The following is a 15,712-nucleotide window of genomic DNA, read 5'->3' on the forward strand; positions in this document are numbered from 1 at the left end:
TTGTGCTGGTTTTGAAATATTAATGTTTTATTAATAGCTGGTTAGTCTAATATATGAAATGCTATTATTGTGCTGGTTCATAACACATTGTGCTGGTGCTGGTTTATAACACATTGTGCTGGTTTCTGTGCAGGGAGAAAACAATTTCAAACCAAAACTGAACAAAAAGACATGCACACAAAATTTCAGAGAAAACATTGCCGCGACATTGATGACTACCGAGTTTGGAACTATTAGGAAAGTGGACATGTTGTTCATTCCAATACTACAAAACAAGCACTACTACATTGTATGTTTTGATTTCAAGGGAGAAGCCATCAAGATTATAGACAACATGAAAGGGAAAGCAAAAGCACAAAAAATGGCACGTGCTAAAAGAGTGGTAATATATTGATGCCCATTAATTCTGTGCTGTTTATTTTAATTATATTTGTGATGCTTAGGGATTTTGATTTTGAAAATTTTCAAATTACAGAAAGAAATTGTATGTGATTACCTTGAAGTTGAATACCCAACAATGCACCCAAAGATGTCGCCCTTGGAACCAGAAATAATGAAAATGTCGTGGCAAACGGAAAAGAACTTTGTAGATTGTGGTGTCTTTGCAATGAGACACATGGAGACATACACAGGGAAGCATGTGAGCAAGAAGGAATGGGATAGTGGGCTGTCGAAAGAGTCACCGGAACAAGACAAAGAGTTGGTTGAACTGAGATACAAGTATTTAAGCAAAATACTTTTATCCGACATCAACTTAGCGAAAGGTGAAATGATGGAACTGTTAGAGAAGTATGAGAAGATGGAGCCTGAAAAGAAAGAGGAATGCAAGAAAAATGCGGAAAAGAAAATCAATGACAGATTGAACAAGAAATATTGATTGTGTTGGTTGAACAATATAACATTAGTTTGGTAGTTGTCTGTAATATTTTGTGCTGGTTTAACAATTAATATGCTGCTGGTTTAACAATTACATTGTACTGCTTTAACAGTTATATTAGGAAAGTTAATTTTATGCTGGTTTTACAATTAATATTGTGCTGGTTTCACTATGACAATATGTGATGGTTTCATAGAAGAAGTTTAAAATTGTGCTGGTTTTATAATTGTGCTGGTTTTAAAGAACAAAGTTTAAAATTGTGCTGGTTTTAAACAGTATATTGAATGTTGAAAAATCAAATTCTTGACAATTGCATTTATAAATCAACAAAAACTAATAATGTGCTGGTTGAATGTTGTAAACATAATAAGAATACAAGAAATCCAAACTGAAATGAAAAAAATAACAAATCCAAATATCATGATTTCCAAGACACACGACTAACTGCTCTTCTGGGAATCAGCAACAGTAGTCTTCATCTTACAAGTCCGACTATTATGTCCATGACCTCCACATATCAAACAACCTCTAGTTTTAGTTTTCTTTGATATTCTTGAAGATGATACCTCACGAAAAGACTTTAAGCGTTTGTTTGAACCACACCCTTGTTTCTAATACCACTAGGTGGAAGAATGGTAGCAGAAGACGATGAACATGGCTGATCAGCATGAAGAATATTAGCTAATCTTGCATTCTTGTCAAGTGATTCTGCAGGAAGGTCAGCAGAATCAACCTTCAACTTCGACTCGATCACTTGGTCTCTATACAACGATAACAGGTCCATATTTGTAACAAGACGGTTAACAATATGTTCAGTTGCAGTCATTATCTCACGCACAATGCTGGAAGCACGCTCAACTTGATTACCAACAGCATTTTGATCAAAACTCGAAACTTTTGTCTTTTTTGGAACAACATCTCTTGTCCAACGCCCCATAACATATTTTTTAGGGAACTCCTTTATACCACAAAGACGAAGAACACAAAAGGCATGCCTACATAGCAAACCATACTGCTCATATCGGTTGCAGCTGCATTTAATTACCATATCCTTAGGAGTAAAAAGAACCTACACAAATAACAAATGCTTATATTGTGCTAGTTTATAACAAAGTGTGCTGGTTTATATATGTAAAATTCTAATTGTAAATATAAATCACTGTGCTACTTAAAATGTATTGTAAAAAGCAGAACATGTTTGTGCTACTAAAGGTATAAATAAATACCTCATGAAGGCCGGGAAGATTGACCTGTAGAATATAAAACTTAATTGAATCACCAACTTCTTCTTCACGCCTGCACATACAATTCTTGCAAGCAAGTCGAATTTCTTCTTGAACATCAAAAAATATCCCCCGAGTATAAATCTTTACAGCTTCCAGTTCCAATTCATAATTGGTTTTCATGGCAGGTTGTGTGTATCTGGTATCATGATCACGTTTGCTGCGCTTAAACCTCTGAGATTCCATTGCAGTATCAAAATGGCTCAAAAACTCAACTAATGACAATTTTGTGTTGGTTAATTGACCAAAAAAATGATTTTCACTCTCAGACCTAGATGTTGTACGCATAAGACCGGACATATGTTCATGACGATAGTATGCAGGAATCCAATCTGATCTGAGGTTGTACATATCAGACAGCCAGTTGTTACTAGTAAGGTTGTACTTAATCATTAAATCACACCATTGTGTCTCAAACTGTGCTGGTTCAAGAGCATCAGTCCATACAACAGCACATATATCTTCTTTAAAAACCTCATCTTGTGATAGCTCAGTACCAACCTATAACAAAAAAAAATAATTAGTATATTAAAACAGCAAACAAATCCTAAAATGTGCTGGTTTATAGGTTAAAGTGTGCTAGTTGATGTATAAACTTAAACTATGATGCTTAAACTGTGATGGTTTAAAGAAAGTGTGCTGGTTTAAAAGTGTGCTGAGTTATATGCCAAAGTGTGCTGGTTTAAAAGTGTGCTGGTTTATATGCTAAAGTGTGCTGGTTTAAATGGATTGTTTAAAGTGTGCTGGTTTATATGCTAAAAGTGCGCTGGTTTAAGAAAGTTACCTTTTCAGAAACTTTGATCATTATATGCCACATACACAAACGATGTCTGGTATCTGGGAAAACATCTCGGATGGCAATTTTCATTGCAGCGTCCTGATCAGTCACAACCACCTTAGGTGCAACACCAAAAGCCTTCAAAAAACTTTGAAGAAGCCATTTATATGATTCAGCAGTTTCAGATGCTAACAAAGAACCAGCAAACGTGACATTGTGATGATGATTATCGATTCCAGTGAACGGAACAAATACCAAGTCATCGCTAAAAATTGAATTGATTATATTACAACTGCTTGCTGAATTGTGCTAGTTTAATAAAAAAATGAATAAATGATCTACAAAAAGTGAATAAAATACCTGTTCGTACGGAACGTAGCATCAAAAGACATAACATCCCCAAAGACCTCATAATTCAGTTTCATTTCTTCATCAGCCCAAAATAATCCAGCAAGAGCACCTTTTTCATCACAATAAAATTCACAAGAAAAATTCGGCAAATACAGCTTCTTCTTCATAAGACGTTGGACAGCCATGTCCACATCAAACTCTCCAATGAACAAATTAATATCTCTTTTAAAATTTTTACAATCAGTAGACGTCACTCCAACCTTATCAAATCCACCACGAATCTTTCTCATAAGGTTGAATGCCCTAACTGGACCAATATTCATCTCAGAAAAAACAGAAAGCAGTTGCTCTTCAGTGAATGTCAACTTTCTAGACGAAGCTAAAAGATGATAATCCTCTTCATCAACAAAAGAATGATTATGCTCCTCAAATACATGAGAAATTCTATAAGTATTTTTTGGAGTTAAAGACATACGGATGTGTGCCTTACATCCGGTACGTTTAGAAGGTCTCCTCCTTCGGTCATTTAACTTTTTATCAGCACCAACACTATCATTTACCGTGTCAACAGCACAGGATGTCGCTGAACCCTCTTTCGCACAAACAAAGTACTTTCTAATCACAACACCATTTTTTGAAGATTGAGTATGCTTTCGACCCTCAAACCCAGATAACTTAGCATACTTCTTATAGAAATTAAAGGCAGAATCAATTGACTGGAAATTCATACCAACTACAGGTTTGGAAGAATCTGGAACAATAGGAGTATAATACTGATTACCAGTAGTTGGACAGATACGAACTCCTGAACAAATCAAAAAACCAGAACAAATAAAAGATATCAGCACAAACTTTACAATAAACCAGCACAAAAAACAAGCACAACTTTACCAGACAAACTAGCACAAAATAAAGATATCAGCACAACTTTACAAAACTACACTTTAAAATATGATGTAATATAAAAAAACCAGCACAACTTCAGAACTACACTTTTAAATAAAAACCAGCACAACTTAGATCAAAACTAAAAACCTAAAAAGTAGATGAAATTAAAACTAGAAGGTATTTTACCATCGACAGTAGTAGACATCATTAAAATAGAGGAGGATAAATCAGCAAATCAATGAATGAACAGAGGAGCTAGGGTTCCAGCAAATCGATGAAAACGATGAACGATTCAGCAGGATTGATCTCAATCTCGCAGGTACCGGCAAATCGATGAAAACGATCAACGATTCAGCAGGATTGAGATTGAGATTTGCGATTGATTTAGATGAAAACGATCTCGATGAAATTGGTCAGATGATGAAGCTCAATGAATGAATGAATGAAAAATATGAAAGAAGCAATGAAAATCGTGTGATTAAAACTAAGTACAGATCTGTTTGAAATTTGCATTTTCCAATATTACCCTTTCATCTAAATTAATGAGATTGCCACATGTAAGCTCAAGATTGCTTCTTAGGAAACTTAGGGAAGATTAAATTCTTAGTTGAACCTCTACCCATTAAAATATGTGGGTTTGCGAAGGACAAGTCACAAGTGTTGTTTATTCCTAAGTCCATTTTGTGGGTCTTTTGAATAATTTATAAATTAAAGTTTACACGATTTAAAAGACGTGACATCCACTTTCGTCTTATTCCATATAAAGATACTAGGTTATAACCCGTGTATTACACGGGTCGAATAAATGAATTTTATATACTAAATAATAACACAATATATTTTTTAAAACCTCTTTTATTGCACAGGTTGAATAAATATAATTTTATATATTAAATAATAAAAAGTTATATCTATAAGAACCATGTTGTACGGGTTGAATAAATATAATTTTATATACCAAATAAAAAAGTTATATCTTTAAAACCGCTTGTTTTACACGAGTTGAATAAATGTAATATTGTTTACCAAATAATAAAATAATACATCTTTAAGAAACCTCATTTATTACACGGGTTGAATAAATGTAATTTTATATACCAAATAATAAAAACGTTACATCTTTAAAAAATATGTGTATTACACGGGTTGAATAAATCTAATTTCATTTACTAAATAATAAAAAATATATATCCTTAAAAAACCCCGTGTATTGTACAAATTGAATAAATCTAATTTTATATATCAAATAATAAAAAGTTATATCTTAAAAAACCTCATCTATTACACGGGTCGAATAAATGTAATTTTGTATAGTAAATAATAAAAAAGGTAATGCTTACAATGAATGATAGGTGTTACATATTAATGTTTTATTATATAGTATAGTATAAATATATATTTATATTGATATAAATAGATTATTATATTGTAGTAAATTCGTTAACAAAGTCTCAATAAATTTAACCCTTTATTTAAAACTTGTAAATGCAACAAAGTCTCAATAAATTTAACCATTTATTTAAAACTTGTAAATGTAGAAATGATAAATAATATTAGTTAATTTTATTTTAAGTTTCGTAAAATTTATTTGATATTAAACTAAACAAAACGTTCAAATATATAGTTAATATCAAGAGTAAATTACGATTTTGGCCCCTGTGGTGATATCACTTTTACCCTTTTAGCCAAAAAACGAATCTTCTAACATCTGAGCCCACAACGTCTTTTTTTCTAACCTTTTTTACCTCTACCAAAAGGGTTAGAAAAAAAGACGTTGGGGTCCAAAAGGGTTAGAAAAAAAGACGTTGATGGCTCAGATGTTAAAAAATTCCTTTTTGGGCTAAAAGGGTAAAAGTGATATAACCACAAGGGCCAAAATCGTAATTTACTCTAATATTAAATTAGATAACTAAGTTTGAAATTTGAAGTAAATATAAAAGGAATAATTAAACTAAATAATATTTAGTAGGAAGATTATCTATAGTTAATTAGAAGAGATTAAACTAAAATTATAATTATTCATAAGACATAGCCTAATATGATGACAAGTGTATTCAAAGTGGTTTCTTTTATTATATGTATAGATATGAGTGTTCATATATAATATTTATCTTTTTATATGTGATTCTTATGAAATAGTTTTATTAGTTAGTCATCTTTTTAGATTGGTAAGAAATAAATGTACAACTTAAAGTGTTATTAATTTTTTTTAAAGTGTTATTAAATTTTTAACTAAGGAGCATTTACATAGTATTAATTTGTATGGGTTTTTTTTTTTTTTTTGAGTATAATTATGTTGTACCTTATGCTTGGGTATTTTTCTCAAAATTTTTCTTCTTTTGCAATTTAACTTGACAAAATTTGATTTTATACTTTTAACTCAAAACTTTTCATCTTTTACAATTTAAACTTACAACTTTTTTACTTTCAACTTTGATTATTATTATTATTATTATTATTATTATTATTATTATTATTGTTATTATTCTTATTGTTATTATTATTATTATTATTTATTATTATTATCATTATTATTATTAAATCGTAAATATGTAATAGGATTTTAAGGTCCGTTAGAAATGGGTCCAGCCCTTTATATGCACGCGACATGATAAACTATATGGATAGAGTTAATTACTGTTTTCGTCCCTGTGGTTTGTCAAAAATCACTATTTCAGTCCATTAGTTTAAAAATTGCGATTTCAGTCCCTGTGGTTTCACTTTCGTAACCATTTCAGTCCATGTGGTTTCATTTTCGTAACCATTTCAATCCATTATTCTGTTAACTACAGGAACTGAAATGGTTACGAGGTGGACTGAAATGGTTACGAAAGTGAAACCACAGGGACTGAAATCGCAATTTTTAAACTAATGAACTGAAATAGTGATTTTTGACAAACTAATGGATATCCTCTCGATTGCTATCCTTACGAGGAGCAAAAAGTGACCTTCTTCCCACTTACCTCCCTTTAAATTAAAGAAACACAAACTTTTTTTAAAGAACTTGTAATGTAATAAATAATAATATTTGTAGAATAACAAGAGCTTTGTGATATCTTTAATTAGGTTAATAGGTTTTAAGCCTCAAATTTCCATACATTTCGGTTTAACTATTACGGTTGTTTTCATGATACTATTTCAAATTTTTGTTTTCATAACGAAAGAATAATTTATACCCTTGAATACATGTTTTATGCGTCATGTGTATATTATTGATTTTGGATGTAGCTGACATATCTTTAGCAGGGTTTTCTTATCAAATTCAAAACAAATACTATTCGAGTATAGGAATGAATTCCTATGAAATGTTGTATGGTAGAAAGTATAAAGACTTCGAGTTGTTGAGATGAAATCAGTCAATGTGATCTTGATAGTAAATAGAATGTGAAAACTACCATTGAAGAGATCAAACAAATTCGTGCGCTATCTTAAGGCCGTTCAGGAATAGCAAAAGTCTTATGCTAATGAAAGGAGATGACCAACTCAATTCCAATATAGAGGTCCCGTGATATTGAAAGTCTCTTTGTGCAAAGACGTAATTTGATTCCAAAAACGGGGCAAGTTGAGCTCACGTTCTATTGCCCCATTAAATATACTAGGGGTCAGAAGTAAGGCATACCCCTTATGCTGAAGGGTGTGGTATAAAGTCCCTAGGGGCTTTATCACACCACGTCAGATTCACCTAGGCGTCACGTCATATGGGGGGGGGGGAGGTTAAAGCCCCTCACTTTAACTTGCATGGTGTGGTATAAAGTTCCCTATTAAACAAAATTAAAAAAAAAATTATTGGTTGAAAATAGGTGGGCCCCACCTGCACACACCTTTAACCCTCGTTAACACACTGGCGAACACATCATAGCGCTCCCCCCCCCCAACTTGCTCGGTGTGGTCTTTGGCGCCCCCGGGACGCTATGGAGGATGAGGTGGCGGGGTTGCGTTAAGCCACACCCACCGACCTTAGAGTTGTTAGAAAAAAATAGTGAAATAAATAACACTTTCCAAGTGTTTGTATCTATGAAATGTTTGGTTGACAGATTCACTTACGTAACACTGAACGATATTGATATTGTGATTAACACATTGGATTCATTTGTGGATATATGAAACTGATTTAAAAGAAAAAAAAAACCCCACTAAACTATATTGGAGAGACCACGTTTTTAGAATATCAAACTTAAATTTAACTATGTGCGAGTTCTTGGATATAAACAAACACAGGAGTAGAAAAATCAAACTATGCCACAAATTAAAGCTTCAAATCTTACTCTATTTCTAACTTTATAAAGTTATAATCTTTTGCAAAACTTTGATTTTTTAGTTATCAACAAACTTTAGATCATCATCTTCTTACAAATTATTATCACTTTGACCATTTCTGATTTTATAAACTTTAATATATATTGACAACTTAAATTATATCAAACTAATTATATATATAATTAAATTTTTAAGTATATAAACAATGAAACTAACAACAAAGTAAAGTAATCGGTCCGTTTGGTTCACAAAATTTGTAAGAATGATGACAAACCCTATTATAAATTTAGTTTACTTCAAATATAAAAGGAACGCGGATATAAAAGGAATGCGGATGAAATGAATAAATCCAATTTTCGTTGGCAATTCATTTCACACATTGAAGGTACATTTTAAAATCAAGAGAAAATTGCACTTTACGTCCTTTATATTTCAATGTTTTATCAGGGGTGGATGTTTTTAATTTTATGTTTCAATGTTTTATCAGCGTGGATGTTTTTAATAAAGGGTTCGAATAATATAAAGAGGAGATGATCATAAAACCCTCATGTGCAAACCACATGTTGGATGTTAAATTAACCAAGTTATGTGATAAGGACACCGCCTGTTATGATGTGCAAACGTAAAGAGCAACGAGTGTAGTTTTAATAACTAAAACACAACGCCTGAGGAAACGTTGAACCATAAAGGACGAAAAATGCAATTTTCTCTAAAATCAAAGGAAAACAAAAAACGTTTTCATTCTTTCTAGTTTTCCTTACTGACTTTTTAATCGATCTATACAGTAAAACTTTAGCAACCAAACACGATAAAGCTTTCATCGGAACCATTCGAAGCTTTCATCGGAACCCTTCGATACTCTTTTGAATTCCAACTTCCTTTATACAATCCAAGGTTTTCACAAGGATGTGAATTTTTTTTTTTTTTTGAAAGGAAAATTTCATTAAAACACCAGCACACCTCAAAACCAAGACAGCCAACCCAATAAACACACAACATAATTACAAATTTACACCAATCTTACCAAGATCACGATATACCTTTTAACCTACTATTACATCAAAGAAAACCCAAAGCTTTTATATTACTAATAATATCTTCGATCTTTGTCTCTTTATTGTTGAAAACCACCCTGTTCCTCGCCTTCTATATGCACCAACAGCCAATTCTTACCAACCCCTTAAACAAGCCCATGCGTGTTGACCGCAAATCTAAAGACTATTAATTAAAAAGTAAAATATGAATATTATCAATATTTACTATGTACATAATGATAACAGGTCCTCCATGGACTACTTGTATAACACGTTTTCCAAATATAATAATACAACACATTACATGACGCAAAACCGTAATTAATTAATTAATTGATTCACTAATTACAAACACAAAAATACAATCAATTTTAACATCAATATCAATGCAAATGCATCCCAAATTTCTCAAGTATCTCATCCATATGACCGAGAATTGCTAAGCTGTTGCTCATACACACACTCGATCTCTGCACCTTCATCTTCACCTCATCCACAGCCGTCGATCCCATCTCCTCCAATCCATCCACACACGTCTCCTGATCCGTCATCGCCGCGCTAATCCACGTCTTCAAATCCCCTACTTTCTCCACCGTCAACACCGACTCACCACGCATCGACTCAACCGACCGACTCAGTTGACTCACCGCGTCATCAAACAGATTCGCACAGTCTCGCAACGCGGATCCGGTTCGTAAATCGTTCGAGTTCGAAATTAGGGTTTTAGGCAACGACGAGACGTTCGTTAGCTCCGTCACGGCGAGTTGAAGCGTTAGGTTGAAAATCACCACCGGATCGACGGCTTTGTTGCCGGAATTAACGGAAACGACGTCGGTGAAGCATGTGTCTGGATGTTGCGTGACTGCACATACGGTTTTGATCGATTCCGATGACTTGAGCGACGGCGATTGCGACGGTTGCGACTGTTTCGTGTGTTGGTGGTGAGCCGTTGTAGCAGCGGCGATTGTTACGGCGATTATTATAGCGAAAAGGAGTAGAGTGACGGTAACGGCGATGGTGAGGGTTTTACGGCGGTTAGGTGACGGAGATTGACGGTGAACGGCGGTTGTATCGTCGTCGGAAGGATCGATTTTGCCGTAGCCTTTGACGAAATTGACAGATTCTTCCATGACTGAGATTTGGAGAGAGTGTCGTGTAGCAGAAGAAAAGAAAAGAGAAGAGATATATATAACGACTTTATGAAATGTAATTTTGGTTTGGTGGTTTTTGAATTATTATTTAGGTTGTATAAAGTATAGACTGGGGCAAAATGAAATTAAGTTTAGTGATTTTTTTAGAGTAAATTGCAAAAATGGTCCCAGGTCTATAAGGTTCGGTCATTTTTTCACTTTAGTACAAAACTTAAATCTTTTGAATCTGGGTTCATTGGTTTCAATTTAGTTGTCATTTTCATTCAAAAGTAAAATCTGATTAGATTTTTCAGTTAACATCCAGTTTTTTTGTCTTTTTCCTTTTTTTAATAAAGGGCAAAATTGTCAGATTTTTTAATTTGTAATAATAAAATGTTAAAAGACCATTTTGCCATTCATTAAAATGGAGAAAAAAGACAAAAAAAAACATGATTTTAACAGAAAAATCTGATCAGATTTTGATTTTGATGAAAATGACAACAAAATTGAAACTACATAGACTCAGTTAAAAAGATTTGAGTTTTGGAATAAAGTGACAGAAATGATTTGAGTTTTGAAACAAAGTGACAAAAGTGATCAAACCAGACATTTTGGACAGGAGTTAATAGCCAAAATGGTCCCTGAGGTTTGCTCACTTTTGCCACTTTAGTCCAAAATCCAAAATTTTTAAATCTGGGTCCCTAGGGTTTGCATTTTGTTGCCATTTTAGTCTAAATTTTAAAAACCCCCTTTTTTGACTGTTGCAACCAGCCTATTTTGTCCTTTTGCGTAGGGTATTCTGGGTTCTTGATCTGAGTTTGTTATAATAACTCATAAAAATGACGAAAATACCCTGCACAAAAGGACAAAAATAGGCTGGTTGCAACAGTCAAAAAAGGGAGTTTTTGAAATTTGGACTAAAATGACAACAAAATGCAAACCTCAGGGACCTAGATTTAAAAATTTTGGATTTTAGACTAAAGTGGCAAAAGTGAGCAAACCTGATAGACCATTTTAGCTATTAACTCTTTTGACAGATTACCTTTTTTTTATTATTAAAAGAGTAAATTACAAGTTTTGTCCTTTATGTTTACATCAAATTTCAAGCGCTGTCCTTTAGCGCAAAAGTTGACAGGCGCTGTCCTTTACCTTTCAAAATCTTGCACGTTTTGTCCTTTAGGCCAAACCCAGTTAGATTTTTTGGTTAAATCTGATCATGTGCCTTGCACATGAGGGCAATCTTATCATTTCACCCTTCCAAGGATTATTTTGTAAAGAAATTTTATGTAGGGGCTATTCTGTATTAAAGTTAAAAATAAAATAAAAAATCTATCTTCAAACACAATAACCATTCTCTTTCTCTCTCTGAAACAAAATCAGATACTTACCTCCTCCATCTACTATCTCTCTCTCTAAAACAACCCCCACAACTCATCTGCCATTGACACCAACCACCACCGCACCCACCTAAGACAACCACCTCTCCCTACTCTTTCTATCTCTCTCTCTCTTCACCTTATGACGCCACCACCACCGTCTTCACCAACACCACCATATGCAACCACCACCGTTTCATCTCCTCCGCTGCAACCACGACTGTCTTCACCACCGCCACCGTCGTCTTCACCATCCAACCACCACCTCCTCCACTGCAAGCACCAACTTTAACGCCGCCTCCCCCATCGGAACCCTAACCCCAAATAGATCAGACAACACCCCAATACTTGACCAAAACAGTGAACTTAATTTCACAGCTTAACCGTTGGTTAAAATTGTTTGTGACACACAACAAATCCAAATATATAACAGAGCACTTATAGTAAAAAGAAGTACACTAATGAATTTGAACCAAATTTTGTAGAAAATCAACTCAATTAAACCAAATAGATATATCCAAATTCTAACAGAATGTTTTGTAACTACAAATCTCTAATTCATGAACTAATCATCATCCACCAGCACACACTAAACACACTAAACATTTAAAATCACAATAACCCCTAATTTCAATCAATTCTGACTCCTAGAGATCAAAACCCCCCAATCTCAAAACTCAAAAAGGCATCAATAGAAGCACACTGGATATGAGGCGACGTCAACCACTGGTGGAGACTGCGTGATTGTGAACAGGGGTGGGTGGTGTTGGTCGGTTGGTGTTGACGGAGGTGTGATGGCTAATGGTAACATGGGTGGGTTGTGATGGTGATGGTGGGGAGAGAGAGAGGAAGAGATGAGAGAGTGAAAAAGTGTGGTTTTGGTTTTGTTGCAGGTGGTGGCGGGGTGGGAGGTGGTGGTGGGTTGATGGTGGTAGTCGGTGAAGTCTGAGTGTTGTAGAGAGAGAGAGAGAAGAGAGAGAGAGAGAGAGAAGAGAGAGAGGGGGACTTTCATATTACAGAGAGTTCATATTTTCTATTTTAAGTTTGGTACCCTAAATAAAATTTTCTTACAAAATAATCCTTGGAACGGTGAAATGACAAAATTGCCCTCATGTGCAAGGCACATGATCAAATTTAACCAAAAAATCTAACTGGGTTTGGCCTAAAGTACAAAACGTGCAAGATTTTGAAAGGTAAAGGACAGCGCCTGTCAACTTTTGCGCTAAAGGACAGCGCCTGAAATTTGATGTAAACATAAAGGACAAAACTTGTAATTTACTCTTATTAAAATCGTTTGGTGGTTTTTGAATTATTATTTAAGTTGTATAAAGTATAGGCTGGGGCAAAATGAAATTAAGTTTAGTGATTTTTTTATTAAAATAATTAGTTTCGGCGAAAAGACTTGGAAGGTAATTACAGCCGGAAGTATTTGAAAGTTGGGCCCCATTATCAAAGGTTTTGCTTTATTGTGGTTGTTATGGATGGGCCGATTAGTAACTATGATTTTGACACGTGTAATCGACTAATAGCGGATTATAAGACTGAGTGTAGTGGGGAACCTTTTGAGTGGGCGTCTTGCGACACGTGGCGCCACGTCACATAAGAGGATTTTGACCAAAAAAGGGGGAGTGGGGCAACCTTGCTGGGTGGGGCGTCTTGCGACACGTGGCGCCACGTCACATAAGAGGATTTTGACCAAAAAAGGGGGAGTGGGGCAACCTTGCTGGGTGGGGCGTCTTGCGACACGTGGATTGATTTATTTTGTCTTTTTTATGTAAAAGATATAAAAAAAGTCCTATTTTTTATAAAAGTCTTTTTTTACTTCAACCAAAATAAAAAAATACATCAACTAAAAAAAAATTTACTTCAACCAAAATAAAAAAAATACATCAACTAAAAAAAAATTACTTCAACCAAAATAAAAAAATACATCAACTAAAAAAAAATTACTTCAACAAAGGTTATATTTTTCTCGAATTTCTTGCTTCATTTGCTCGGCTAAAGCGAGCTCGGCTCCAGTAAGATTTGTCGTGTCGGTTGTTAATATTTGCAAATCAAGTGCTTTTTGACGACTTTCTTTCAGCTTTAGCTTTCGGTCCCCGTGTTCTTTTTTTAAGTTGATCCGTTGTTGGCTCGTTTGCAACAAGCCGTCTAACTTATTGGTCACTTTTTCGAACGTTTCGGTGTAGTCGATTCGTACACCGCTAGAAGACGGTTGGGCGGCTTTTTTGGCCCTATCTCGGCCAACCGGCCGTCGTGGTGGTTGAAACGCTTCAGCCTCTTCATGTGGCTCTTCGTTGTCTTCCTCAATGTCGTTGAGATTTATTTGACACCGAGCATCCGACCCGGTACTTTGATGGTCGTTTGAGGATGAGGTTTTTGACCGCTTAGCCGACGGTTGGCCACGAGTTTTAAATGGATCGAAGGCGATGACTGTGTGAAATTTCGAACTCCTTCTTAAAAATTGCCAAATAGCAAGATAAGGAAACGCCTTCTTGTGTTCGACTCGGAATTCATTTTGGGCGTTTGCTTGGAGCATCGCATTGTCGGAACCACTTTGGCGCACACGCGAGTTACTTAGGCGAGTGTATATTTGGTTCTTCACCCGGTGTTTTCCTCTTGTGTGAACGTTTCTTTTTTTGAGGTTCAACATCATTTTGACCGACATCGAACTGGGTCTCCGGAACTTCTTCGTCATCTAAATCAACCACTAGATGGAATACAAACAAAGTTAAAAAAAAAACATATTCTTTACAAAAAAATATCTAAAAAATTTATACCATTTTGTTGTCTCGATCCTCCAACGTTTTGAAAACCACCGGGTTGTTGTGTGTTCCAAGTGGTGAACCCCATATGTTGCGGTATGGGCGTATTGTTGTAGTATACTTGCGGTGTAGGGCTAGCAATGTGCATATTATTGAAATAGGCGTAAAAAGCGGGGTTATTTAAAATGTTTGGGTCCGCCATATCGGGTTGTGGATTGGAAGATTGTGTATTTTGGTTGAAAGGAGGGATGTTGTGGGGATACATTTTGATGAGTTGATAGAAGATTGGTATAAATTTTGATGATTTGAGAGAAGATTGTGGTAAAAATGTGTTTGATATGGGGTATTATTTATAAAGGTTGGATTTAAAAAAAAAAAAAAAGCTTGGCCAAACTATCCGTTGGCAACGGATACATTGTGGGAAAGTGTGAGAGTTGGGCGACGTGGTTGAGTCGGGCAAGAGGGGGTCGCCACCCAAGTCGCCCCCGGGGGCGGTGTTCCAGGCGATACCAGGCGATCTGGAGGTGGGAGTCGCCCCACTCCCCTCAGTCTAATTTAGAGCATCTCTAACGTTGTAGACGAGTGTGAAATTAGACCTGACACTTTAGCATGCCACGTTATTCTACATCCTCCCTTCTACACCTATACCTCACATTCTAATTCTAATTTTATATAAAAAGAACATTAAAATATAAAACACTTGTGTCGTCCTCAATCCATGGGTCTGGACGAATCCGCTTGAGCTGACAAGACCACTCCCCACCTCATCCTCCAACGTTTATAGCTATTTGGATTTGGAGTCTGGAATTCGGACTTGTTCGAAATGGGTGCGATGGAGATGTTGTATCTAGAGCTATAAATGAACAGAACTTTCAACGAACAGTTTGTGAACCGTTCAGATGGAAGTTTGTTTATGTTCGCTTGTTTAATTGATGAATAAACATGAACAAGAAATTCCGTTCTGCTGGTTAAA

At 35.0% G+C, this 15,712-nt stretch overlaps 3 protein-coding genes across 3 annotated transcripts; all 3 read right to left on the reverse strand.

Moving 5' to 3' along the window:
- Positions 1-1,208: 1,208 nt before the first annotated feature.
- LOC110941962 (protein FAR1-RELATED SEQUENCE 5-like) lies at positions 1,209-4,597 on the reverse strand. Its single transcript, XM_022183662.1, has 5 exons — positions 4,364-4,597; positions 3,299-4,094; positions 2,945-3,203; positions 2,104-2,661; positions 1,209-1,946 (listed from the first exon to the last, which is right to left on the reverse strand). The coding sequence occupies exons 1-5, from the start codon at positions 4,383-4,385 to the stop codon at positions 1,458-1,460; spliced, it is 2,124 nt and encodes a 707-aa protein (XP_022039354.1). The 5' UTR covers positions 4,386-4,597; the 3' UTR covers positions 1,209-1,457.
- A 5,254-nt stretch (positions 4,598-9,851) lies between these two features.
- Positions 9,852-10,598, reverse strand: LOC110944002 (pectinesterase 1). Its single transcript, XM_022185731.1, has one exon. The coding sequence runs from the start codon at positions 10,596-10,598 to the stop codon at positions 9,852-9,854; it is 747 nt and encodes a 248-aa protein (XP_022041423.1).
- A 3,327-nt stretch (positions 10,599-13,925) lies between these two features.
- Positions 13,926-14,513, reverse strand: LOC110944003. The gene has a single exon (XM_022185732.1). It carries the CDS (start codon positions 14,511-14,513, stop codon positions 13,926-13,928), a length of 588 nt encoding a protein of 195 aa, XP_022041424.1.
- Between the last annotated feature and the right edge of the window lie 1,199 nt (positions 14,514-15,712).

The sequence above is a fragment of the Helianthus annuus genome, chromosome 5 (genome assembly GCF_002127325.2).
Source record: "Helianthus annuus cultivar XRQ/B chromosome 5, HanXRQr2.0-SUNRISE, whole genome shotgun sequence".
Taxonomy (NCBI): Eukaryota; Viridiplantae; Streptophyta; class Magnoliopsida; order Asterales; family Asteraceae; genus Helianthus; species Helianthus annuus.

Coding starts and splice junctions, on each gene's coding strand:
- LOC110944002 (XM_022185731.1), bottom strand. CDS start 10,598: ATGGAAGAATCTGTCAATTTCGTCAAAGGCTACGGCAAAATCGATCCT.
- LOC110941962 (XM_022183662.1), bottom strand. CDS start 4,385: ATGATGTCTACTACTGTCGATG. Junction 4,095..4,363: donor GATGTCTACTACTGTCGATG/GTAAAATACCTT, acceptor TGATTTGTTCAG/GAGTTCGTATCTGTCCAACT. Junction 2,662..2,944: donor TGATCAAAGTTTCTGAAAAG/GTAACTTTCTTA, acceptor TTTTTGTTATAG/GTTGGTACTGAGCTATCACA.
- LOC110944003 (XM_022185732.1), bottom strand. CDS start 14,513: ATGCTCCAAGCAAACGCCCAAAATGAATTCCGAGTCGAACACAAGAAG.